At 39.3% G+C, this 26,847-nt stretch overlaps 2 protein-coding genes across 2 annotated transcripts in view; one reads left to right on the top strand and one right to left on the bottom strand.

Annotated features, from left to right (window-relative positions):
- The window catches only part of LRRC53 (leucine rich repeat containing 53), a 28,065-nt gene extending 27,049 nt beyond the window's left edge, over positions 1-1,016 (bottom strand). The window contains exon 1 of the mRNA XM_067466989.1: positions 929-1,016. Coding sequence (XP_067323090.1) covers positions 929-1,016 — 88 coding nt within the window. The remainder of the gene's footprint in view (positions 1-928) is intronic.
- TNNI3K (TNNI3 interacting kinase) overlaps positions 1-25,972 on the top strand; it is a 220,431-nt gene extending 194,459 nt beyond the window's left edge. Inside the window, exons 22-25 of the mRNA XM_067467820.1 lie at positions 4,453-4,512; positions 11,073-11,242; positions 21,890-21,969; positions 25,671-25,972. Coding sequence (XP_067323921.1) covers positions 4,453-4,512; positions 11,073-11,242; positions 21,890-21,969; positions 25,671-25,747 — 387 coding nt within the window. The 3' untranslated portion in view covers positions 25,748-25,972. The remainder of the gene's footprint in view (positions 1-4,452; positions 4,513-11,072; positions 11,243-21,889; positions 21,970-25,670) is intronic.
- Positions 25,973-26,847: the final 875 nt, after the last annotated feature.

Genomic DNA, 26,847 nt, shown 5'->3' with positions numbered 1-26,847 from the left:
AATACGTTTGAGTTATTTAGCATGCCTCTGAACTTTTTTGATACTGCCATTGGCAATTAAATCATCATATCAGGAGAATACATAGGAGAGCATAATAAACTGCTGAAAGTTACTGCGTTTACATTCAGTATTGAGTTTGAACCTTTTCATTTTCCCTCTTGTTTCATCATATGCAAAATAATGATAGTATATCAAAGAAGACAGCAGAACTTATTATTATTAGCTCTGTCAATCATTGTCTATTATTTTAACAACTATTAGAGTTGTATTTTTCTGTTGATGGCAGTAGGCAAATTACCCTTCGCAAAGAAACAGCAAGCAAGCCAACCCCTGGTTTCTATTTGTTAATCAGGTGCCTTGTTAAATTGTTGTCTTAAGCATACAACACATAATGAACATAGCACTGCATCTTGTTAGCATTTCTATTCCTCACTTGGTACCAAGATGATGGTGGTAAGAATGCATTCTTTTAGAATTATAATGCACTTTTTGATGCTAATCTGTATCATTGGTCCATCACTTAATCTTGCTAATGCTGAAGTATTCCTTGGCAGGGTTAGAAGGCAATTGATAGCTCATTCAGTGAGCGGACAGCTTGAACTTTGCACAATATGTGGACAAAACTTATTAAAATGATCTATTTTGTTTTTCCGCAAAGCATTCGGCCGAGTGAAATGACTCTGTTCTAGGGTAACAAAGGTTTTCAATTACCTCTGAAGGGCTCAGCATAGTTTGGATAAGGCCTCTAGGCAAAAAGAAATGAAACAATGCTATCACTCTCCAGTCAAAATGTGAAAGGCTAGCTCTCTGAAAGTTTACCTCTCAGCAGCAGACACTGGGAAGCAGTCAATACAATTACAGCTGTACAGCGTGAGCTTATAGCACAGAATAAATATCACTTCACTCTTAGAGCATCTTACTTAGTTACCTAGTATATATGTTAATCCTTGGCATAGAGTAATATCTTCAGAGCATACCACGCAGGAAGAGGGGCATGATGTTATTACCTGAATCATCATAGCAAGCAGAATGAGCAGTGCACCTAAAAGGGGAAAAATATATATAATGCATGTAGGTATATCTTGGCTATCAGATTTTTTAAAACCACACATTAATTGCAGTTCAGCAGTCAAATAAATTAAGCAGCAGCAACATTGCTTTTAAAATACTCTTTTACATACTTCGTTAAAGAGAAATTGTCCAGTTCCACTGATTGGAAAAATCATTATTCAACCAAACAGATTTCTGGTTCTGGGAGGTTTTCATTAAGAACGAATTTGAGATACACTCACTATTTACCTTTAACCATTTATTGACAATGAACAGAGTTCAGAAAAGTTACTCTTTTGACTAAAACTCCCAGCATCACCAAGACCAAAACAGCATGTTTCCATGCTTGCTAGAAGGATTTTGGAAGTTTTAATCCAAAAAAAAAAAAGTAGGCAAGCTACATTTGTAAATCAAATAAATATTACTACATTCCCAGTCTCAGGACCTCGAAAGCTAGCATCTAGGTCGAATACAAATGAACATATGCAAGAACTTCACCAGGATCAATCGATGATCAGGATCAATATTTTTCTGCTTAGAAACTTGATGGAACAATAATCTCGATAATGAGATAATTTGTATTTATTCAGGTGTAAGAAACTCACACTCAAAGCATATTATGAGTTGGCCTTTGAGTAGAAGCATATAGTATGAAGTTAAAAATATGTCCTGCTGAATCATACCAAGAACATACATAGCCCCAGCTATATTTTCAGAGATCAACCAGGCAAGTGCCACATAGAAATGGAGAAATACAGCATGAAAGCAAGGACTTCCCACTTGTTTGACCACCAAACAAAATGTCCATGCAGATATATATATATCCATATTTTTACTACCCGTCACACTGAGCAGTTGTTGTCACAAAGGTATCCTCCAACACTTTTCCCTGAAAAGTTGTGACCAGTTTGGTTTTTACTAACCTAAACTTGCATAGCTTTGGTTGAATACTGGGTATCACTCACTTTACATTCACAATGAACATCCTTTACTAGTTTTGTATACCATTTGCAGAATTGGAACAGGTCCTTTCAGACTAGTTCAGAATCCATATGAGTTCTCGCTATCTTGCTATAGTTTATACAAACTTGATTATGTCAGTATTTAGCTCATGAGGATGTCTAGTGCCCTGCTGAAACTATTTCTTATTCATAAATGTAGCAGTGTTAGCAACACAAATCTGTGACATTTTTGAGAAACTGTATTTATATATCTCATAAATCATTTTAGCTGGAATTCAAAACTGCAGTTAAAAAGCTTAGCTTAGAGTTACACATTTATAACTAATACATATTCATGATCCTTATGTATTCATTACTGTATAGAGAAAACATAGTAAGCATAAAAGTCCCCCAGTCATAACTTATTGGGCAGCAGTTTCTGAAAGAGACAGGGATCAGTTCTCTTCTCAATCAGGATGCAGTACACTGGCATTTCCACTCCTCCTTGCAACAATTTCTGATGTGAGGAGGAATTACGATGGGCCTTCTGCTTCTAACAGTCACACATGATAGATTAATGGATATAGAGGGTTAGAAACATCAGGCTACTGCATTTCAGTTGACAGGAATATATTCTCCTGTTGCTCATGGTGACTGCTTCCCGGTAAATCAAGATTGTGTCGGTTTAGCCAGGAGACACTAGATGCCTCTGCAAGTAAGATAGCTACATGACAAAGTAAGACATCTTGAATACTGCTATATTTATAATAGCCATTCTGTGTAACATCGTTAACCTCCAGACATAATCTCATGTAGTTTGAACTATGGGTTCAAGGGATATCTCTCTTTGCCTTATCTAAAATGATGGCTTTTCAAAAGCATTCCATCTTTGGAACTCTTCTATAGGCATGGCATGTACACCTTAAAATTTTATAAGTTGATAGCTGTATTTTGGGAATCTTTGAAATGTTAATTTTGTAAGATTTGAAATTCTAATTTTCTTCATCTTAAAAGGTTCTTATGAGACTTTTCAAAAATGACAGGAGATGAAAAAAGGATACAGACAACAAAGAAAAGTAAGAAAGCATGTCAGGCAGTTCATCCACCGTAATGTTGTGTGGAAAGTTTGATTTTCCATGGCTCTGGTTCTAAAACAGGCTAATTTTAAAAAGATTAATTGAAGGAAAGTCTCCAATTCCCTTTCCCCATCCATGTAGTTTACCCACTTTCCTTGAAAATAACTTCCCTGAGTAGGTTAAGAGAAATGGAAGCTGGTGTTTTTAAAGGAACTATCCAGTGTTTTGGAAAGGGTTTAGAACAGTGGTTCTCAACCTGCGGGTCCCCAGATGTTTTGGCCTTCAACTCCCAGAAATCCTAACAGCTGGTAAACTGGCTGGGATTTCTGGAAATTGTAGGCCAAAACGCCTGGAGACCCACAGGTTGAGAACCACTGGTTTAGAAACTCAGAGAGCTTTTTTAGAGTTTGGGGCAAAACCCAAAGCAGATTCACAATTCTACTGAGATGGATGCTACAAGCTGCTACTAGTTGTGGAGCCTTTCTGCATGGATGGGAATAAATGAGCTGCCTAAATGCCCTAAAGATGCCAAGATCCTATCTGATCTTGGAGATTAAGTAGGGCCATCCCTAATTAGTCCTTGAGTGAGAGAATACAAAAAAATATCAGATGCTGTAGACTACATTTCAGAAGAAACTGGCAAAACTACCTCTAAATATTCCTTGGCTAAGAAGTCCCTACGAAATTCATAGGATCACCATAAGTCAAGAGACAACTTGAGAAAAACTCCAAACCTCATGGAAGATCGAAATTTGGGGTTCAATGATCTAGAGGTATTTCAACAAAGGACTAGAGAAAAAAGTAATAAAATACAGGTGATAAAGTTTAAACTCCATTAGCAACAGAAATTAACTTCTCTTGAGATCTAGTTGGCCTTGTTCTGTGCAAAGATACTCACTACCTTACCATTTTTCTCCTGTGTTATTTTTAACAACTTTACCTGATGAAGAAGACAGTGAAGCTTTGCAAACTTGCACAAAATATCTCATGCTTTGGAGACAACTTGACACATACATACAGGAGTAGGGGTATATTCAAAACTGTATCCTTTGGAAACGTTTAAAGGTTCGAGGATGGAAACTTTCTCTCTTTTTTTTTCTTAGTAGCAGCCTGTGCCTACATTTACATTACTCAGCAGGTTCCTCAACTCTCCAGAGGGGCTCTTTTTGGAGTTGCAGGTGGCAGAAAAGAGGAGGAGGTGACCTGAAATGTTCTTCCCTGAGCAGTTTTAATTTACTATCTTACAAAACAAGCCAGTGTCTTTTACAAGCTGCAATTCTTTGATTAGAAATATACATGCTGCACAATCATTTTTTCCTGCTTTCTGCCAAAACACACTTGATTTTTACTGTAGTCATATTGTTCTTTTGTTTTTGTATTGGCAGGGAAGACCTGAATTTTCTGAAATGGTCTCCAAGTTAGAAGAATGTCTCTGCAATATTGAGGTAAACATTTAATCGGCTGCAATTGAGAAATATCAATGCATAGTTTGTAGCAAGTACTGGCTGGTTGCTTACTCTTCTGTTTTCTCACATGGATTTAAACCACCGTTAACTACTAAGTAGGCTTGTGCATGGATTCGTAATGGCCGGCTGCCTTTGGCAAATCTGGCTTGGTCGGATGGCTGTAACAGCAAGGGCCCAGCCATCACGTTTTTTTTCATCCTTTACAGGACCATGTGGCAGTCGATCATCTCTCCTCCTTTCCCTGTGAGCCCTGCCTGTTGGGCCAATTGGAATAGAAGAATGCCATGACATGTCTTATACAAGCTGTGTCTGCTTTGTTAACCCCGTTGCTGAAACGCAGGCTCCCTTGAAGGGAAAAAAAGGAAAGGGTCCCAGGAAGGGTGATTTCTTAACCCCGTTGCTGAAACCCAGATTTCCTTGTAGGGAAAAAAGGAAATAATCCTAGGAAGCGTGTTTTCTTAACCCTGTTGCCGAAACCCACGCTCCCTTGAAGGTAAAAAAGGAAAGGATTCCAGGAAACGTGTTTTCTAACTCTGTTGCCGAAACCCAGGCTCCCTTGAAGGTAAAAAAGGAAAGGATTCCAGGAAGGATGCTTTCTTAACCCTTTTGCCAAAACCCAGGGTTTCTTGAAGGGAAAAAGGAAAGGATCCCAAGAATGGAAGGGGAAGTCTTGTAATGTTCCCATTGCCACCAATGGACTGGATCTAGCCACATTTTTTGGTTGCAGACTGAAAATGGCTATCCAGCTACCCACTCTTTTAGGGAGATGCATGAAAATGGATATGGGGATCTACTGGACTCTGGCTAGAAGAAACAGATTGAGGTTCAGCCAAAATGCACAAGTTTACTACTAACTTAGATATAAATAAAATAGATATATTATTCCAGGCCCAAATATAATAATTTAACCCCCCCCCCAATGCCCCACATATGAATATACATGAACTGTGAATGTGTAATTCACTAATTTCACTAATTCAGTTCTTAGTATTAGGCAGCTTCGTATCCCCTATGGCAGCCTTTTATGAAATTATGAGCATGTACATCATCGACAACAGTGCCTCTATCATACTATCATATATCTACTTTAATAGATTTCTAATTCCAGGGGAGGCTGAATTGGTCACAATGAGCAATGCCTTAATTATTGTAATGCATGCTATGTGAGCTGCTCCTTGATAGAGTTTTAAAGCTGCAGCGGCAGCCAATTTGTTGTCTGATGTGTATTAAAGGAACAATAGATCACAATTCAAAATGAGCTTATGGAAGCATTCCAAAATACTTATATTGAACTACAAAACCCTAAATGACCTATGTCCAGGATATCTGAAAGACTGCCTCCTTCCATATGACTGGTCTGGAATGTATGGTTTTCAGCAGAGACTTTCATGTTTGTCCTACTACTCCAAGAGCTTATGAATGGGACAACACCCTTTCCATAGTAGCATCTTTACTGTAGAATTCCATATCAAGGAAGGTCAGAGTGGATCCATCCCTCTTGAGCCTCTAGTGGACTTCAGGAAGTATTTTATTTTATATAGCCTGTATATCTAAATGAAGATGAAGGATGTATCTACACTTACTACCTCAATGTCCCCAGAGTCCTTTGGATGTCCAGACAACTGGCCGGACCAGGGGTGTATTATGGCCACCACTGCTTCATTATCCACAAACAGCTACCTTACAGATCCTTGCTGGCAATTTATGCTCATCACATGGTTGGGCACCCTGTTATGACCTCACCAATAGTGATGTCACCAGCAAGCCTCTGTGTGAATGAGCTGCTGGTGGGTCTGTTGGACTCATGCACAATGGATCAGGTCAGATCCAGCCCTGTCCAAATGCCCACTGTTATTAAATTCATTCATGGAATATCTTGAGCAAATCCAATTTCCCCTTCAGGTGCTTTCATGGCTGAATGCAGCACTTCTACTGCAAATCCAGTCATGCATCATATGAATTCCTTACAAGCAGCTGAGAAGAGAAACCACATTATTTGGTCCATTCAGACACACTTTAGGATATACAAATCACAAAAAAAAATTCTTCCTTAAAGTTAGCAATGAAAAAAGGAGCAATATACATCTCACTCAGGCATTCCGCACTATGAAGCCACCACACTCACTGAAAACGTCAGCATCTTAAATTGAATCCATAACTGGGCAGTCAGCGCACACCATGTTGTGTATTATTGACACATGATCAACTTTTCTAGCTACCTCTGCTTTAAGGAGTAAACTGTTGCCTCAGTCCCATTCTTAGCAGCATCCAAAAAGAAAATAAGAAAGTAGAAAATCCCTGGACCATAGTGCTTATCTTGCGTTATTCCTAAGCAGAGATTTCCCATTTATGCATGAAAACAACCCACTTAATCATTTGTGCTCCACAAAATTTAAAATGAGAGAATGCATAAAAAGTGTAGATTTTCTACAAAAGAGACAAACCATCAATTCCTGAGTATACTAAAGCTATCAAATCTTAGAAGAATTGGGGAAGGCAAACAAGACCATTCTTGGCCTATTTATTCATGTTTTTTCTTCTCTCCTCTGACCTTTATAGCCTGTAATGTAGCATAGGTGTCTGGCTGCACTAAGGTTGTAGTGTTATTGGCAATTAGGACACGCAACAAAAGTTTTGCAAGAGCTGCACTCCCAAATCACAACAAAGGTCCATGTTAATTGAGCTTAATTAACACAATGTGATTTACATAAGTTAATTAGCATGAGCAAGATAGACTTTACTCATTTACGAGTACTTGCAACCACTTACAATCTAGGACCTTTAAAATATGGGTAGGGTACAGTGTCTTTTCCTTTTGTCATTGTTTGCAGATAACACAGAATAAAGGCAAATGCTGAAATTCCAGAACTATAGTTATTTGTTTTCCCTTCCTGACAGTGCTATTTTTTCCAAGAGGGCTGGGGTAACATGAGAAGCAGCCCACTATATGGGATGGGTCTACAGTGGCTACAAGTCAACCATATAGGGTGCACCAATACTATAGGATGCAGTTAAAGTGATGCAGTTTGACACCACATTAACTGTTATGACTCAGTTCTACAGAATCTTGGGATTTGTAGTTTTGTGATGCACCAGTATTATTTGGCAGAGAAGGCTAAAGAATACACATTTTAGAACTACAACTACCATAATTCCACAGTATTGAGCCATGGCAGCTGAAGTGGTGTTGAATTGTATTCTTCACAATGTAGATACCCCATAGTCCAGGGATCCTTATTCTACCTTTGAGGTACAAGGCACCTGCACTACAATAGCACCCATGCTATTGAACAGCATAGCAAGCTGCTCCTATTTGAAACAATCTTGAAGCTGGGGAGGGATATTTCTGGATCTGTCTTGCAAACCATACTGCCACTGCTATGATCTGTGATCACAGTTATCACAGAAAAATCTGACAGAGCCATGATAGTATGCTAGGCAATACAGGTTCTTCCTTTCTGAAAGGGACATGAGAAGAGATTTTTTGGTACTGTTCCATTATCTGGGTGGAGGCCACTAGAGTGTGCTAGAGAGAGAAGAATAGTCCGTTTTACAGGGGGGAGTTGAAGGAAGATAACAATTTTCCCCATTTCTGCTGATTAGTCCCCCTCTCCACTTCCCAGATCATAAAGGAGGGTGGTTTTCATGACGGGGATGTGGGTGGGGGAAATAACAGGAAAACAGTGGGAAATGGTTTTCAACCCACCCTCCACCCCATAAAATGGACGATCCTTCTCTCTCTAGCACCCCCTAGTGGTTTCCACCCAGGTAATAGAATACTACCTTTTTTTTATTTCTTTGTTTATTCAACCATATTGCTGACCATTTGTAATGGTGAAGTTTGGTGGTGATGGGCAGTGCCACACATTTCAGTGACGCTTCTTCATCAGGGCCCCATTCAAAGACACAATTATAGTGCTATGGTTCTACTTTCAACTGTCACGGCTACATTCTATGGAATCCTGGGATCGATAGTGTAGGAAGGGACAGTCTCAGCGAAAGGCCTCCACTGCCTCAATAAACTATATAAGGATTCCATGTTATGTTACCATGGTAATTAAAGTGGAATATAGCACTAATTGCATAGTGTATGGAAACCCACTGGGTGATTTTAGGCAAGACACAGAGGGAGGCAAAGCAAACTCCATCAAAATAAATCTTCCCCCAAAATCCCTATGACAGGGTTGCCTTAAGACCATCATAAGTCAGAAACCTCTGAAAGACACAAAACAACAACAGCCTGGCTGAAATATTTTCTGGAAAAATTGGCTGATTCTGCAGAGTTTAACATCAGTCCAATAAATATCCAGCTGCTTGGGACCAGTAGAGGAAATGGATAAAACAGGAAACGTGTTTGATTTCAGCAACCAGGTTTTGCACTTCTATGCTCTGTGTGTGTCTGTGTCTATGCGAACGTGCTGGAAAATTCCCCCCTCCCTTCTTTCCTGTATCCTCCAAGTATATCACAACTCCTGAGTCAAAAGGGTCAGAGCAGTGCCTGCTTTCATCTATTTCACTTTTCAAGCTCCAGCTGCAGCAGGTTACTTCATGTGTGTAGGTGGAAGCGCTTTAGAGAGAGGTGTGAGCAAGAGTATGTGTGGGGTTTCTTTTTGGCAAAATGAAGCAGTATATCACAAGCAAACTCCTTGTCTCACAGGAGAGCTAGCCAGCCACCTTGATGCATTGATAGCACTTCGTATGAGATTAAATCAGGGGTGTGAATCCCAGAGAGCTGTGTTTAGCTAGTTGGAACTCATCATATCCACCAAAAAAACAACACAAGTTTAAAATTTAAAGCAGTAAATACCACACACAAAGTGGTTCATTGTCATAACCTTTACCACACACAGAAGATACCTCTTGCTTCCATTTCCAGAAGAAAAAGAAGAAAATATATTGAGAGGTGCTTCTGAAAAGCCAAGCCTTTTCAAACATAACTTCCTAGTCTTATTCTTGTAATCTTTTGTTCCTCCATGTTGTCCTTGATTACAATCTATTGCAATACATAACAACAACAATAGTAAAGTGCAATAAATTACAATGGAAAATCGATGCAGGATTTTCTATCATAAACAATAAAGAATAAACAATGGCAAATCTGAATTGTTCCTCTGTAAATCCACACTTTTTTTTCCTTTCAAGGTAAATTTCCATCACTTCATGGTATAGAAAACCATTGTTATAGAATGATTATCCCTTTGCACATGAGCGCTATTAGCTCTTTTTTTTAAATGCCCTCCTGGGTCACTTTCACTGGGGAGGAGGGAAAGGGAAGGAAGGAAAGGGAAGGAAGGAAGGAAGGAAGGAAGGAAGGAAGGAAGGAAGGAAGGAAGGAAAGATATGGCCATGTTAGTTTAGGGATTCTGAAAACTTTAATTTTTCCAAGCTCTGGCCCAACCTGTCTCACATTAGGTGGAATTTTCAAAAGATGAAAAGTCTTTTATTTAGAATATGGCATGCTTTCATCTGAAGACTTGGAAAGGAAAATATATTTAAATAAAAATTTCAGCATTTGTCCTTTGGGCAAGGAGGGGCTGTTAATATCAAAATTCAGCAATTATGGCTCTTTTAAATGGTTATTTCATGAAACCTATGTGGTAATAGACAAAGAACTACTACAAAGCATCCCACTATGCACAGCTGGTCCTTTGCATGGCCTAACAGTAATAGTAGAACCAGGTTCCTGTAGAGGTCCAGCTTTATTTCCATCCTATTTTGTATGCAGCTGTCCTGATTTCTAGCTACTTGAAAATGTGGCCTCATTGTTTTCACTGCTGTTGGTATAGAATGACATCAGCCATTATTGGATAAGGTGACAGTATTGCACTAATAATTAAATTGATTCTGCTAAGGTCAATGACAAGGAAGCCATCTCTTTTTTCTAGTAGGCATTGGCAACCAAAGAAGTCTGGCTTAAGGCTCTTTCCCTTGTCTATACTTAGAACACGTTTAATGGCAAGAGGTGAATGCTTGGTCCTTAGAACAAGAACGTTTAATAGAAAGCTTTGTAAAGGATGCAGTGACTATCAGTTTCTTGGTATAAAGATATATTTAAAAATAAATCTAAACTAACAAGAGCTGCAGAAGCCTAAATATCCTGAAGGCTCAGTTTGACCTTGGAAGCTAAACAAAGTCAGTCCTAGTTGGTACTTGAATGTGAAACTGCAAATGTATGCTAGATGCTAGCAGTGGTTCTCAACCTGTGGGTCCCCAAATGTTTTGGCCTTCAACTCCCAGAAAGTATAACAGCTGGTAAATTGGGTGGGATTTCTGGGAGTTGTAGGCCAAAACACTTGGGGACCCACAGGTTGAGAACTACTGAGCTATATGCTATATTTCAGAAGAAGGAACTAGAAAAACCATCTCTGAGTATTCCTTGTGCAAGAAAACTCTGTGGAATTCAGGGGTCACCATAAGTGAATAGGCAATGTGAAAGTATGTACACACTCAATAAGAGTCACAAAGGTAGCTGCCAATTCTAACAAGACGTGGTAGTTGCCATGAGTGAGTATTGACCATGTCCTCTTTGTTAAATTCAGTTGATGTCACCTGCTTCTAGCAACAGCAGCGGTTCTCTTTCTCCTTCCTCTTCTTCGGATTGCCTGGTCGCCCGAGGATGCCCTGGACGAAGCCATGTTGCTGCTTTACGAAGTCGCTTTGAACTGGAATATGCCTTGAATGCAAGAGCTTATACTGCCTGGTCACAAAGGTAAAAACACCTCTCATAAAGAGAAAATGTTTTATTTGATCCTAGTAGTTCTAGAACTGCCTCTAGTTTTCTGAATGTCTTTTTTATTTCAACTCTGAAAAGACCCAATCATCATGGTCAATAGTCACGAATTCTGGGAGGTGAAATATAAAACTTCATAGAACCAAAGACTGAATTTCATGGAACCAAACACTTCTAAAAGTATGACACAAACAAAACAATTTGATTTTTTTGTAGGGACATCACAAGAAGTGTTTGCTATTCAGTATCACATAGCCCGGCTCTCCCATCTTCTGTTTGTAGGAAACGAACTGTACCTGACTTATTTTGTTTCCTAAAAAAGCCTCCCCAGAAGAATATGCTTGTGAGTAAATGTGAACATAAGCAAGTGTCAGCGATGCTCACATTTTAATTAAACCAACCCCAAAGCAATACTCCATATGTGGAGGAACACAATCTGCTCTTATTATTGTGTGCCTTCAAGTCATTTTCGACTTATGGCAACCCTAAGGCAAATCCATCATGGGGTTTTTCCTGGGAAGATTTGTTCAGATGGGATTCATCCTTGCCTTCCTCTGAGGTTATGACTTGCCTAAGGTCACCCAGTAGGTTTCTATGGCTGTGTGGGAATTCAGACTGTGGTCTCCAGAGTCATAGCCACTACAGAGTACATCACATCAACTCCCTTCCAAACAATGCACATATTTAAAATTCACTCTGTGTGTATGCGTGTGTGTTCTTAATCCTGAGAAATAAAGAGTGAACAACAAATGTGAGAGGAAAACAAGCAGGTTCAGGAAGTATTCAAAGGATCTAAGAAGAGTTCCTCCTTTGTGCTGCTGCTTATAATAGATTTGCATGAAAAGAATGAGCGAGTGACACATTTAGGTTACACTATAGATACCCAAGAGGGTGAGAAAAGTAGTTATCACAGCAGCCTCCCTGCTACGGTAATTTAATGTTCCTCTCGGTGTGCCACCCAAGCTCATTAGCTTGCTGAAATGGGTTCCTGTATAACCCAAAGGGTTACTGAACACACACACCCCTCAAATTCTGTGCAATACAAATTAACTAACTCCAATGCTATAAATAGAACATTGAAAGAGTTACCCAGAGGCAGAATGTAAAGTAAAATGAAGATGGTTTTTGCAGATTCAGTGTTTTTTTCAATTATACAACACACCGAGATGATTAATGACCTAGCTTTCTAATGACAATAGTTTCTCGAGGCTTTAATTTTTTAAAACATACAGATTGAGAGAGAGGAGGGGGTTCTGTGCTCACATTTATATCTCAATACATTGTTACGTTGTTCACATGCTCCAAATCATCTCAACTGCCAAAATTGTGCACCAGCCCGCACAAGGGCAAGGCATGTTTTTCTACCCCATTTTGCTTTGCACTGTTCTCACCCCCACACAGAGTTAAGGCAGCATGAAATTACTTGTTCAGTCCTCGCCCTATAACAATAGCCCCACGCCCCCAAGTGAGAATTCTTTGATCATGGGCTTGAGATGAAAATTAGGGTCACAATCTAGACAATGTTCTCCTGTGTCTTCAAGAACTTCTGCAAATTCATCAGTGTCTAATTCTTATGACTCATCAAACTGACAAAGGCTACTTTTAATGTTTCCTGAAGTTTGGAAACAGGAATAAGCTGTGGTGACTACCATTTAAATTGTGGGAATTTAATTTTCCATGCATTAAGGCTCATGAGACAGAAGTCTGAAGGCAGATAACATGGCCACCTTGTTGAAATTTAGAACATCTTGGTCTGAGTGATACTTGAACAGGATTCCACTATATTATGCATATTGGTCAACCACAAAGAGAAGGTGGGATCTATTTATTTTTCCATGTGATAAGCATTATACATTTCTATGACTATATACTAGTATTCCACAAAGTAGTGCTCTTGGGACTGGTGGTGGTTCACAGGCCATCAGATGCCACTCCATGGTGAGTACAGGAAAGAAAGTAACAATTATAGTCAATGGGCACAAATATGGTACCATTGCTTGGGACATTTTTTTAAGATGTCAGGCTGAATCTACTAGGCATGGGCAATCCATGGTTCTAAATGTTTCTAAAGTACTTACAAAACTAGGGGGCACTGGTGCTTTGCTTCTAAAATGTTGCTAAACCTGGTGTTTTGCTTCTAAAGTGTTGCTAAAGTTCTGGTGGTGAAAATTTCAGAACTCTAACAAAACTTTCAAAATATCATTACTATTTCATTATTGGTGATTTTATGACAGAACCAATTGGGAGCTGTCATTTATAACAAAATTTCAAAAGTTTTGTTAGAGTTATGAAATTTTCATTACCAGAACTTTAGCAACACTTTAGAAGCAAAGCACCAGCACCCCCTAGTTTTGTAAGTACTTTAGAACCATTTAGAACCATGGATTGCCCATGCCCAGAATCTGCATTGCCCTATATCCCAGGATCTGATCCCAGATTATCTGCTTTAAACTGGATTATATGAGTCTCCACTGCCAAATAATCTGGGATAAGAAGATAATCTGGGATCAGATCCTGGAATACAGGGCAGTGTGGAAGGGGCCTCAGTCTCCCACATCAGATAGACAAAGAAGCACTATGCACAGTATTCATAATGCAGCATTCACTGTGAACAGTATGACTGTACATTAGGCAATTCAGTTAGTGGGGAGAATATCAGAATGAAAGAGAATTCTCCGAAGGAAGGAAGTTGTGGTATTTGTTGCTGTAGTTCTTGAGAGGAGGAAAAAACTATCCAAATAATGCTTCTATTGTCCCAAACTATTTACTGGCAATTCTTGACATCAGCTGCAACCTTGGATTACCACCCTTGAGGAAGTTTCTTTTTCATGAAGCATCACAACAAAGAAGTCTCCTTAATACCACATTAACTGCCATGGTTCAATGCTATGAAATTATGGGAGTCGTAGTTTTACAAGGCTTTTAGCTTTCTCTGCTTCATAGTGCTAGTGCCGTGCCAACTTACAAATCCTAAGATACCATGGCAGTTAAAGTAGTATAAAACTGCATCCATTCTACAGTGTAGAGCCAACCACAGTCTTTCCACTTCATGCTTCTTATGAATAGCAGGAATTACTTCCCACTCCTTTGGTGAGATCTGTCTCACTTTTTTAGTACATTTTCTCCACCTCACGGCAATGGTTCTGAGGCTCTACTGGAGTTGAGAAATCGCTGCTCAATACGTCATCACAGGAAAAATCAAACCTCTTGGTCCATGAAGTTATATAACCTTGAAATAATGTCTGCATCCAAGCCAGAAAGACACTCCACTTTTTACACTGGATGCCTGTATGTTGCCAAGGATATCCAGTCAACTTATGTAGCTAGCTAGCCATAGTAGATGGATAACATTCTGTCACTTGGAGAACTGATTGAGTTGCCCTTTTGGTTTCATGGCTGTACGCGTGAGCCGAAGTAGATTCATGAGCCCTGCCTCCGAAAAATATATGAAAAGTAAGTGAAGCCGATGACACGTTACTTGCAGTTTAGTGAAATTCAACAAATCTAATTCTATTATCCTGTCAGGTTCTACCAAAAAGAAGAGAAAAATGATTTTGAAAGCAGAGTATTATAGAGGCTTTTTAGGAGGGGAGGGGCAGTGGTTTTTTTTAAAAAAAAGAGAGAGAATCTTTAATGGCACCCACAAGCAATGAATGCATCTATAGGGTTCAGCTGTGCGAGGTGGTGACAAACTTTTCTTTTCTCTGCATCTTTTGAAGTAAATAATATCCCCAATGACTCATTAGGTTTCTATAATGTTCTGTTTTAGAAATGCATCTTCTTCCTCTTCTTTGAAAAAAAAGTATCACTGGCCTGGAGCCATGGCTTATGATTTTTTTAAAAAAATAATAATGAAACAGGCTTTCAGATTTATGCAAGCAAATTCACTCAAGGTAAATCCAATGCAAAAAAAAAATGTATTTGAAGGCACATCACTCAATACAGAATTTGAGAAAACTTTAGTTTAATAGCCACATGCCTTGAAAAGTTCACACACAAACCAGTAAGTTTGTATGTAGCTTGAAATGATTTAATTCCTTAAGGATAGGGAAGAGGGAATTATAGAGTTGGCGGAAACCACAAGCACTATCCAATCCAGTGGTTCTCAGCCTTTTTTTTGACCAAGGACAACTTGACCAGGGACCACTTTCCAACCTTAGTACCAAAAGGGTTACAAATCAGTTTTTGGTCAACTTTAGATTCCATTTGGTTATTTGGGGTGCTGATTCAACAACAGCAACAGCAACAACAATTTTATTATGGTCCATAGACCCATCAGTAAATCCAACAGTCATTATAAATTCTCCCATCTCAGGAGAAGTCTGTTGTACAAAATACATCTACATGGTTTCAAATAATACCCCTATAAGAGGTTAGTTTCTTTCTCAGCCTTGATGCCTTGTTGGTTATTTGGGGTGCTGATTCAGAAAATAGCATTGGATAGACCACATCAGCTCTAGTTTCTGATACAGAACATATGCCATGCAGTAGTTGCCATCTGCCCATGCACAGAAAACCATCTTTAATAAACCTCATGACTCTAAGAGCGGGTTTCCACAAGACCAGTCACTTTCATTGCTATTGTGTAGTAATGGTGAGGCTGTGGACCATATTTTAGTTGTTGTAGACCACTAGTGGTCAATGGACCACAGGATGGGAACCACTGATCTAATTCAACCCCTTTCTGCCTTGAATGAACACACAATCAAAGCATTCCTGACAGATGGCCATCTAGTCTCTGTTTAAAAGTCTCCCACTACAGTCCAACGTAGCATATTCCATTATTGAATAGCTCCTACTATCAGGAAGTTCTTCCTAATGTTTAGGACGAATCTCCTTTCTGCAGTTTTGAATCAATTGACCCATAACCTAGTCTCTACATCAGGGGTCTTCAAACTTTTTAAGCCAAGGGACAGTTCACAATCTGTTAAGGGGCCAGACTGTTAAGGGGCCAGACTGTAGTTTGAAAACATGAACTAATTCCTATGCACACTGCACATATCCTAATTGTAGTGCAAAAAACATGAACGAACAGTACACTATTTAAAACAAAGAAAAATGTTAACCAACATAAACGTACCAGTGGTGAATGTGTGCCTGCTTTTGGTGAAATAGTAAAGTTAATTAGGATTGTTATTGATGTGTGCTTTGAAGTCATTTCAGACTTAGGGTGACCCTGATACTCAAGTTTAGTGCAGGGGCCAAGTAAATGACCATGGAGGGCTGCATCTGGCCAACTGACCTTAGTTTGGGGACCCCCATTTTCTAGAGCAGCGGAAAACAAGTTTGCTTTATCTTAAATGTGACCTCCTTTCAAATATTTAAACATGGCTCTCATGTCCCCTCTCAAGCTTCTCTTCTTCAGGATAAACATACTCAGCTCCCCAGGTCACATTCCTGCTAGGGAGTGGTTTCCAGATCTTTTACCATCCTCAGAACCCAACTTGTCAATATCTTTCTTGAATTATGGTGCCCAGGGAGGTTAGGTCACCCAACTTATGGGCCACATATAAATTGAGGAACAATGCCAAGGTCTCTTTGGTCCTTTTAAAATTAGATTATATCTCAAATTAACTCAAAATGAAATTTACATATCACCGAGCATTAGAAGAATCATATTCCTTGAGATAGAACTTCCAGTGCCAGAACATCCATCATGGGTGGTTAAGCACACTCTGTCTGGACATCTCTTGGAAGTGAGGGTCCGCTATCTCTCTAGAGAATTCATTCATTATCCAATTGCTTTTACCACTAATGTTTATTCTCTTGTAACTTAAAAACTTTGGAAGGGCTGTTTTGTGTTCCTTTCCCTGATCACAACTGACAAAGCCCCTTTCCCTATGTCTGCTTTCCTCCCCTTTTGATAACATTCCAACCTCCCTTGTCACATGCCCTTACAACATGCCTATAAACCATCTTGATTTTGGGGGGTGATCCTCTCTTTGCTCTCATAAAGCATCAATGCTTTTCAGAATACACTCAGATTGCTTCACCTGCTTGTTATGGTCTTGAAGGCTACTGTATGCTCCCAGGTTCTTGGCAAGACTTTCTCTTTTGATTTTCCTGTTTGCCTCTTCTAATTATTGCAAACATAGACAGCATTGTTTAGATAACAGAATCTCCCTGCAGACTTTCAGCAAGAGAGGGACCAAAAAGGTCACAATAAAAGATTTTAAACTAAATTTGCACAGATACCATTTGCAATGGCACAGCAAACACCTCCCTGCTGGAGGCAATTTCATGTTATTATCACTGCCAACTTCCTAACCATCTTGCCATTTCACATCTAGGAGCCATGGTTCTGTGCTAATGAGAGTAACCTGGGAGTGACCATCGTGTCATGGTCACTCCTGTTTCTGAAGCAAAGCCCAGCAGATATTACAGAAATGCTCCCATTTGGGAAAGGAGCATCTCTCTTTATACATTTTCACCTGCGCCCCCCTCCAACTCAATACACATAATAGCTTGTAGCTTCTTTGCAAGGGCAGCAGAACAAGGGGAAGAATGTTTCTTAGCACCTGCTCCTCTTTTCTTTTTATGGTGAACCTTTAAAATGCTGCACAAAGGTCTTTAATGAACTGCAAGTAGCTACTGAAAGGCAGTGGGCTGGAGAGCCCCGAGAAGCTGGTGGAGCAGCAGGGAGACACGTCTGCAACAGTTCGGCTTTAGGGGCTGCTGCCTGCACTTTTGACTCCAAATGAGGCAGCTGTTCCAGGCAGGTATAAATAAAAGATGTGGCGTTCCTATGGGAACCTTTGGCATATTGGATTACCTATTCCCCAGCTAGAGTTTCCTTTCAGTTAAGATTCTTCATGAAAATCCTATACTTCGGGCGTGCTTTTACAACACAAATGTGGAATTGTTTATTTCTAAGTATACAGCCATGGCCCAGATGGTTTGTGCCCATAGAGAAAACTACTGATTAGGAGATTTAGACACACAAAACTAGTCAGCCCCTCAATAGGCTTATTAGATTTAGCCCTTTTCTGCAACTATATTACACTCAGCTGCTGGGTGCACAAAAAGCAAAGGTAGACATGGTGTAAATTAAAATTTCTAATTTCCAAAGTCATCATAGTAGAATACAGTCTTCATTAAGAACTTCATCACATTAAAGATGGGATTCACCACGCATAGTGGTGAATCTGGTGGGGCCCACCGTGGGGCATGGGAAACCCATAATTCCATGCCCCGTATTGCCCATTTTCCCTCTCACCTCAGCCCATGAGGGGGGAGCATCTCCACTCGGCTCCCCCTCCCCCCCCCCGCAGCCTCCCTGTTGTTTCTTATGCAATATGGGAAGCCTCCCATGTTGCTGTTGCAATACATCAACTTCAAATGTGGCACAGAACCCCACCAGATATAGATCAACATTGTGTGATTTGAGTTAGCAGGCTCCATGCCTCAAGTGAAGTGTCATAGGACAGGCAATTTTGCCCACCTGATGAAGTTGTAGGTCAACTCAAAATTCATCAAATGTAGGTAAGCTTGGAAGATTTTTGTTGTTGTACATAGTAAGCTGGCAACAAAATTGGGAGAGGAGGCCTTAAGTTATACGTGTTAACATGATCACAGTCTTGAAATGGAAGTAGTATTAAGCAAGTTAGACCTGCCAGGAACAAGAAAGACAGAAAGGTTCAACCCTCCCTTTTTGTAAATATGAAATATAGCTATTAGAACTGTCTCCATGCTGAGTGAAACATACCGGCTTTTCTGCAATTGATAAAGAAGCTGATGTACACTCTACATACACACACAAACATACAAATTCCCCATACCCCTCAAGAACCGATCCCAATGAAACGAAGCATAATAAAGGCATTATATTAATATGGATTTTTGAAATTTTGCTGTTGATAAGCATTCCGAGCAGAGCGAGCTGTTCAAATAGTAAATACCTCTGGAAATTGTGGAGGGCTTGTGTACACTGTCTGGCACTATGTAATATATGCAGCAATTGTTTTGACCATTATTAATGTTGCATTGATTGTGAGTTTTGCATTTGACTTTCACCCTCATTCAATTTTGTTGTCTGGCCATACTTTCGGAACTATACATTAGTTTTCATTTAGGTAAATGCAGACCTGGATTATTGACAGAGACAAAGTATGGCTCTTCTAAACAGCGTGAATGAGTAAATGGATTGAATTAAGCAAATAAATGAACAAACTATTTCAATTCCCTGGTGATCCTGAAATGCTAAGGATGTGAACTTTGTTTTACAATTGCACAGAGCAAAGATGCAGGCCTGCATTTTATGGATGAGGAGCATCTTGTATCTCATATCATATTGCATGGATATCGGGCTTTAACATAATTAACAGGACTGACGCTGAAGCAGAATGACTTATCTGAGCATTTATAGCATTGCAGGGGAGGGATCCTTTTTCAGAGGCTCTCTATTCTGAAATGGACAAGCATTTTTTAGCAAACCTTATCAGACAGCTAAAAGCTTTTGTGCTCAGAGTTTATTTATTTACAGTGTTTTAGTTCACTCTTCATCCAGGGATGCCAGGGCTTTTAAACTAACAGTGCAAAAACAACTAAAAATGATAAAATAAAAACATAACACATAAAAGGCAGAACAGATTGAACACAAACCAATATTTAAAGAGAAATGTTGTCAAAATGGTATCCCAAAGAACTGTGCTGCAAGTTCTGTCTACTTAATATGACAAGTTATTATTTCAAATTCATGGGTGTTTGTATAATTTAAAAAAAAATGAAAAAGGAATCCCACTGGTAGCAGTTAAGACATTGAACCTACAGTTGCATTGGGATGCCAACCTAAATAGCACAAAACACAGAATTAAGTTATTAACAACCCTCATTTTATTCCTTAATCAAGAATAGTTCTTCCTCCCTCTCCCACTATATCATACTACTATATATCATTTAATGTATTGTAAGCATAATACTGTACAGTCTTTTATATATAGCTAGTAAAGGTAAAGGTTTTCCCCTGACGTTAACTTCAGTCATGTCCAACTCTGGGGGTTGGTGCTCATCTCCATTTCTAAGCCAAAGAGCCAGTGTTGTCCGTAGACACCTCCTAGGACATGTGGCTGGCATGACTCCATGAAGCGCTGTTATATTCCCGCCAGAGTGGTACCTATTGAACTACTCACATTTGCATGTTTTTGAACTGCTAGGTTGGCAGAAGCTGGTGCTAACAGCAGGAGCTCACCCCATTCTCCAGATTTGAAATGCCGACCTTTTGGTTAGCAAGTTCAGCAGCTCAGCAGTTTAACCCACTGTGCTACAAGGGGTGTGTGTGTGTGTACACACAACAGCAACTTTATCCTTATACCCTGCCACCATCTCCCCGAAGAGACTCGAGGCGGCTTACAAATGGGACGAAATGCCCACAGGACATAAAAGCAAACACAATCCATCAAACAAAACACATTTAAAAGTAGCATCAAAAAAACACAACAATCAAGATAAAACAGACTAAACCAAATTAAACAGATTGCATTGGAGCTCCATCAGACCAGGTTCAACAAAAACAAAGACCAAGATTCTAAAATGGGCATGACCAAGCTATAAAAGGGTTGGGCAAGGGATAGTGTGAATTGTGAAGACATTGCAAAAGCAATATGCTGCTAGAATCCAAGCAAACAGAGTATATAAGGTATTACATTTTAAATAGGGCATATCATTGTAATCATGTAAAGAGAAATAATTTAAATGAAAACATCTGAACAAGAACAATTTGTTGGTATTAAAATTTGTTTTCCCAAAACAACAGGAAAGGTAAATCGAGCAGCACGAAATTGTTAAGAGCCCTCCGTTCTGAGATGCATTAGGAACTATGCATTTCAATAGAATGTATATCTAGCAATGTATATCTAGAAACAAATATTCAGTTGTCACAGTGGGTTGATGAGGTGTGGATGAGTGAAGGGGGCAGGAGATGACAGCCAAACCAAGATATACAATTCTTACCTGCCATCAGTTAGAAACTGTCCTTTTCAAAATCACCATGGAAAAGGCATTGCTGGAAATAATCTTGAGTTTGTTCTTTCAGCCACAACTTCACGAAAGTTCTTTGAAGAAGTTGTTCTTTGAAACCACTTCAAATAATGATGTATCTTACCAGGGAATGGAAGAGACATGTTTTTGTGAATCATCTGGATATTGATGTACAGTTTGGGCAGATTCTTTTTGGTTCAGCAGGTATGCTTGATACCTGCTTGCCCATCATCTATAAATTGGTGATAGAGACAGTTTCTCCCTGACTTCTAAAGAAAAAAAAAGAACTTATTTACATGGAGCAACACTGGGTTTCACTTCAGAAGGGTGATATTCTATTTCACAAAGAAATTAGCATGCATGAACCTGATAGTGCGGGTACAGATAAAATATTTATAATATGTTGAATGTGTCACCTGGAATTTCAGCTAAATTCAAAAGAAGACCAAAGACAGTTAGGTGAAATGCAAGCCTTGGAAGAAGTTATTCTAGAAATAGAATTTTCTTTCTCTGTGTGTTATCTATGTTCCTTGATGTGAAAACATGGTATTTCCATTGCACGAAAATTGTATAAGTGTTGTTTGGATAGAAGAGCTTTAAAATTATGAAGACATCATCTAAAATGGAAACACCTTTTTGTCCATTTTCCAGCACTGGACAACAACCTTCTCAAGGCCTTTCTCTAGAAGAGATGAGGAGAAACTTTCAGTATCCACCAATTGACCGAAATGGTAAGACATTTCTGAGATATGAGAAAATCATGGTCTAATCCACTTTTTATGAAATGAAACTGATGGTAAGGACAAGAACAAAACATCGTAACAGTGCTGATTGTAGAGACAAGAGATGTAATAGGTACCCCAAGACTCAGAAAAACAACACCTAGGATTCACCAAGTGCATTGCCATAATTCTCACCACTATCAAAGGATCAATTCACATATGGCAGGGGTTTTCAACCTGTGGGTCCCCAGATGTTTTGGCCTTCAACTCCCAGAAATCCTAACAGCTGCTAAACTAGCTGGGATTTCTGGGAGTTGTAGGCCAAAACACCTGGGGAACCACAGATTGAGAACCACTGACATATGGCCTTTGGTAGTTGCATATTGAAGATGGTTTTGAGTGTACAGCTAAAATGTAAATTGCGATCATACAATGACAATGTTGGAAAATATGTGCATTATACAGATGTATGTATTAGGTATCAGTGATTGGTTATATGCAGTGTAGTAGCTGGGAGGGTCAAGGGTTCATCCTCCCCCCCCCCCCCCACACTCCATGTCACATTTTAAAAAACTGTGGTTTATTCATGAATGTTAATTGGTTAAACAATTCATGAGTGAACCAGGTTTTTTTTAACTTAACACATTTTGGGAGGGGGGGGTGAACCCTTAAACCCTCCCCCTCTGACTACGGCCCTGGCCAAATGGTAACTCCACAGCTGGCTTCAAGTTTCAGTAGACCCTGAACAAATGTAGTTTTATAGAAACTGTATTTGGGGCATCCTCCTGAGAGCAGCTTACATCTAATCACAACTTTTAGGAGGAGTTTTCACGTTAGCTATATATCCCTTGAAAAAGAATTATTCTAAGGTTGTTTTCAGTTGCCTTCCTCTAGATCCCTGGTCCCAATGTGTGGCACATACCCCACAGGGCAGGAGGAACTATTTGGTTTCTAAGGGAGTGCAATTCGAGAATGAATAATTAAAAGTGATTTTTTAAAAATTTCTTATGGTTCTGGGGAACTCATATATAATATGTAAATATATATTGTTACATATTTTTAAAATTAAAATCAGAATGTATACTGCAAATGCCATGTTTCTGGAAGCTTGTTGAGACCAAATTAATGGCATTTTAGGGTCCCTCCACATGAGTATGAGTTCATTTTTTGAATAATAAGAATTATATGTCATGGTGGGGGGATCTGGATTTTAGAGATGCTTGGGTGGCATATGGCCAAAAAAAGATTGGGAATCACTGTTCTAGATGGGTGTAATTTGCTCCAGATGACTGTTTGTGTTTCCACAGCTGAGAAGGGTTTTCAAACCTATTCTTCCAGAGCCCCAGTTCAACATTTTGACCACTACACTGTGCTGGTTCCATATCCTGTACATCTGCCAAAGACGTGTGCATATATAAATTCCCAGAGTGCCATGGTAATCAGTACAGATACAATGCTGAGTTAGAGCCATCATTGTCTAAGGCAAATGGACTGCACACATATACACATGTACTTGTGCATACATGTTTGAACATAGTATAGTCCCACTTGGGGCACATATGAGAGAGGCGTTTAACAGATTTCTAAGATTGATTTCATTTATTTTTTATTCATTACCTAAGCTCATCTGCTGAATATTACCTAAATATCCTTTAAACTTTATTCATTTACAGGCAAACTCTAGATCAGAAAACAAAAGCTCTCAAAAGTCTAGAATCTTTGTTTAAAGAAGAAAAGTTGATCACAGTAAGACATATGTTGTGAGGTCTGAGGAGTGAATAACTACACAGTACATTTATAGGTAAAGCAATGCAAATATTTTGCAGGCTTTCATTCCATTTCACAATGAGCAAAATAGGCTCTCTTCTGTGGGGTTTTCCTCATTTGTACTTTTATCAAAAATCCCAGAAATACGCCCTCCAGTCCATACCAAGTGTCTCATGAGAATGACCTTGCAGCTTTGAGCATTTATGAATCCCCTCTTGCAGCTGTTCATAAATCTACCAGACCAAGACAAACAATTCTAAGCTAATGAGAGAATGTGGCATTCTACATCAGCCACAATATGTGATCAAATACAAGCATGATTAAAGCATGATGAGACCCATCATCCAGTATACATAATACATAGCCAGTATGGCTGCTTATGTATTATGTTCCAAACATCTGACTTACATACAATTCATGGTTAAGAACGGGTGTAAGACAACATGAAGTGAGAGGAAATCTACTCCTCGGAAGGGAAATTCACTCCTGGGAGAGTTATTATGGAGAGGTACCTCAACTAAAGGTTTTTCACCAAGCCTTGTTTCCACAATAAGCCATTTTTTTCAAAAACCAAATATCACGGCACAGAAAGTGAAGTGAAATATCTTGAACAGAGGCAGAGACAGCAAAACAATTCTTACAGAGGTGTTAATCTTTCCCAGTGCTGTCCAAAACATACAGATATAGATATAGATATAAATGATATAGATATAAATGATATAGATATAGATATTTGGCTGGAGATACACATAAAATGTATCTGTTTCGACTCAAATACAAACTTACCGAACCTATCTTGTCCATCACCTGGGGACTACTTGTATAACCATCTTACATAAAATATGAAAGAATAAACATGGCAGAGTTCACAGCTCTGACAGCACTGCTCTACTTTCTCAGTGCCACTTGCATTGCTTCTGTAGCCTGTAATCCATCCCCCTTTTGCTATCTGTGAAGCAAAGCAGCAGCGATGGGACAATTCCTCAACCAAAGTCAAGGGCCATAGTATCAACAGTTAGTCAGATTAATTTGGCACTCAAAGGAAATACATTCTCCACTCCTGGCAACAAAAATAAAATAATAATCTTGAAAGCAAAGACTCAAAGCCAACAAGGACCCCAAATCAGTTGCTTGTGTGAGCTGCTTCACACTTCCTAAAACTAAGACTGATTCTGCCCTTTCTCACATACCAAACGGACCGTATGTTGCAACACCTTTAGAGAATGAGCTAAATTTTTGTTATAATATTGTAGGAGCCTATAAACTTGGTCATGATGAGAGAATTGGATCCTGTCTTCTTCTCCATCTTTTTGAAAGTAGACTTTTTATTGCCTTGATGTTGAGAGACCCAATGACTAGGTTAGGCTGGGAAATATTGCAAAAGAATAATAATAGAAGCAATCACATTCGACCAATGACTGAGATGGCAAAGAAGTAATAATAGTCCTTAATAGGCAACCTTGTATTTGGAGCAGTAGCTTATTGTCACAGTGATTATCCAGGATTAAGGGCATAATTATTTTTGGCAGGCTGCTTATTGTTGACTGTTGAATCCCCTTATTCAAGGTCAAAGCAGGTATATTTAAAATTCAAATAGAAATGTGACTATGTATTAGACTATCTTGGTTCCAGTTTTCCATCAGTCCTTGCCATGAATGCCTATTATGACTATACTGAATGTGAACAGTAACATTTCTGTATGGCATATTTACCTTCTAGCATTTTGCTTCAGGGAATGGCATGAAATGGGGGTTTGAGCAAGGCAATTATTTGTCTGAAATGCATTTATTTGTGAGTTAATCTGTGCAGTGCTTATTTACCTGGACATCCATATTGTCTGCTTGAATATGGAAGCTTTATAGAAGTTGAGAGGAAAAGATAAGGTGTTCCTGGCTTAAACAGCATTTGTCACTAGCACCTGAGTTTCTCTTCCCCTTCCACAGGTTATGTGTCGGATCCCATGAGTACGATGCGATTCCATTCCTGCAGCAACAGTGGCAGCTTTGAAGACAGCGGCTGACAGCAGGAACGATCTACCTGAAGAGAGATTCTCCAGAAACTGGCAGCAACAATTCTCAGTGTGTGTCACCGCGGCTCCCAGGCATCATAAGTTATATCAAAAAGCCCTACATTGGCTCTTTATTTACTGAAAGCTAATGCTTCTGCCATAAATTATTCTACAACCAATTCTCTCTCTGCCAATAATTTATAGGAGGTGAAGGGAAAAATAAATCAGCTGAAGGTACAGAGTTTGAGCCGTGTGTTGTTTGCCCAGGGAATGTGCTCTATTCATGCCGGGAAGGTAATTAGGAAACCTGGAATCCATGTTCTCCGTTACACATGAGGTGAGGAAGGAAAAAAGTAATTGTAACACTGTAGGATGCCCCAATTTGGGGGCCTCACACAGTGTAACATTTACCATTCCATTCTCAACTTTGATGCAATGAAGGAAAGATGTTGCTCCAGATTTCCTGTAGGATCATCTTCCCTTCCTCTTTTTTTAACTCTATGTCCTTGGATCTCATCTGTTAGCTGCAAGGCCTGTGTGAGGTCCCTTGTTACTATGCAGTGGTCTGGGCAAACTTTATTGTGAAGCAACCAAAATATCTTGGCCAAACTGCAGATACATATTGTTACAGACTACAGTCATGTTAGAATGTAATATAATTTGAAGTCATGCTGTTTTCGGTCTACCAACTGGACAATACTAGGAGACCAGGTATATCTTCCTATAGGCATTCTTTGGAAAGTTTTCAGTTTACCAATTTAACATTCATTTTCCCTTGACTTTACATTTGAGTTTACATATCGGCATAAAGGTTTTCATAAACCAGAATCTACTCTCAGACAAGCAAGCCTTATGGATTACAAATCCTATAGCCTCATCACACATGGATCCACTTTAAATCCAGTTTCTGCCTTCTGAAGAATTCTGGGGGTCGTAGTTCAGTGAGACCGAGGACCTGCCTGGCCAAGCAATTTAAAGGCCCCTCCATAAACTACAAGTACTGGAATTCTGCTGGAGGCGGACACTAGATTTAAAGTTGATCCATACTCTAGTGTGTTGTTGTTCATTCGTTCAGTTGCTTCTGACTCTTTGTGACCTCATGGACCAGCCCA

This window comes from Anolis sagrei, chromosome 4 (assembly GCF_037176765.1).
Source record: "Anolis sagrei isolate rAnoSag1 chromosome 4, rAnoSag1.mat, whole genome shotgun sequence".
Classification (NCBI taxonomy): domain Eukaryota; kingdom Metazoa; phylum Chordata; class Lepidosauria; order Squamata; family Dactyloidae; genus Anolis; species Anolis sagrei.
This window is presented reverse-complemented; position numbering and strand designations above follow the sequence as displayed.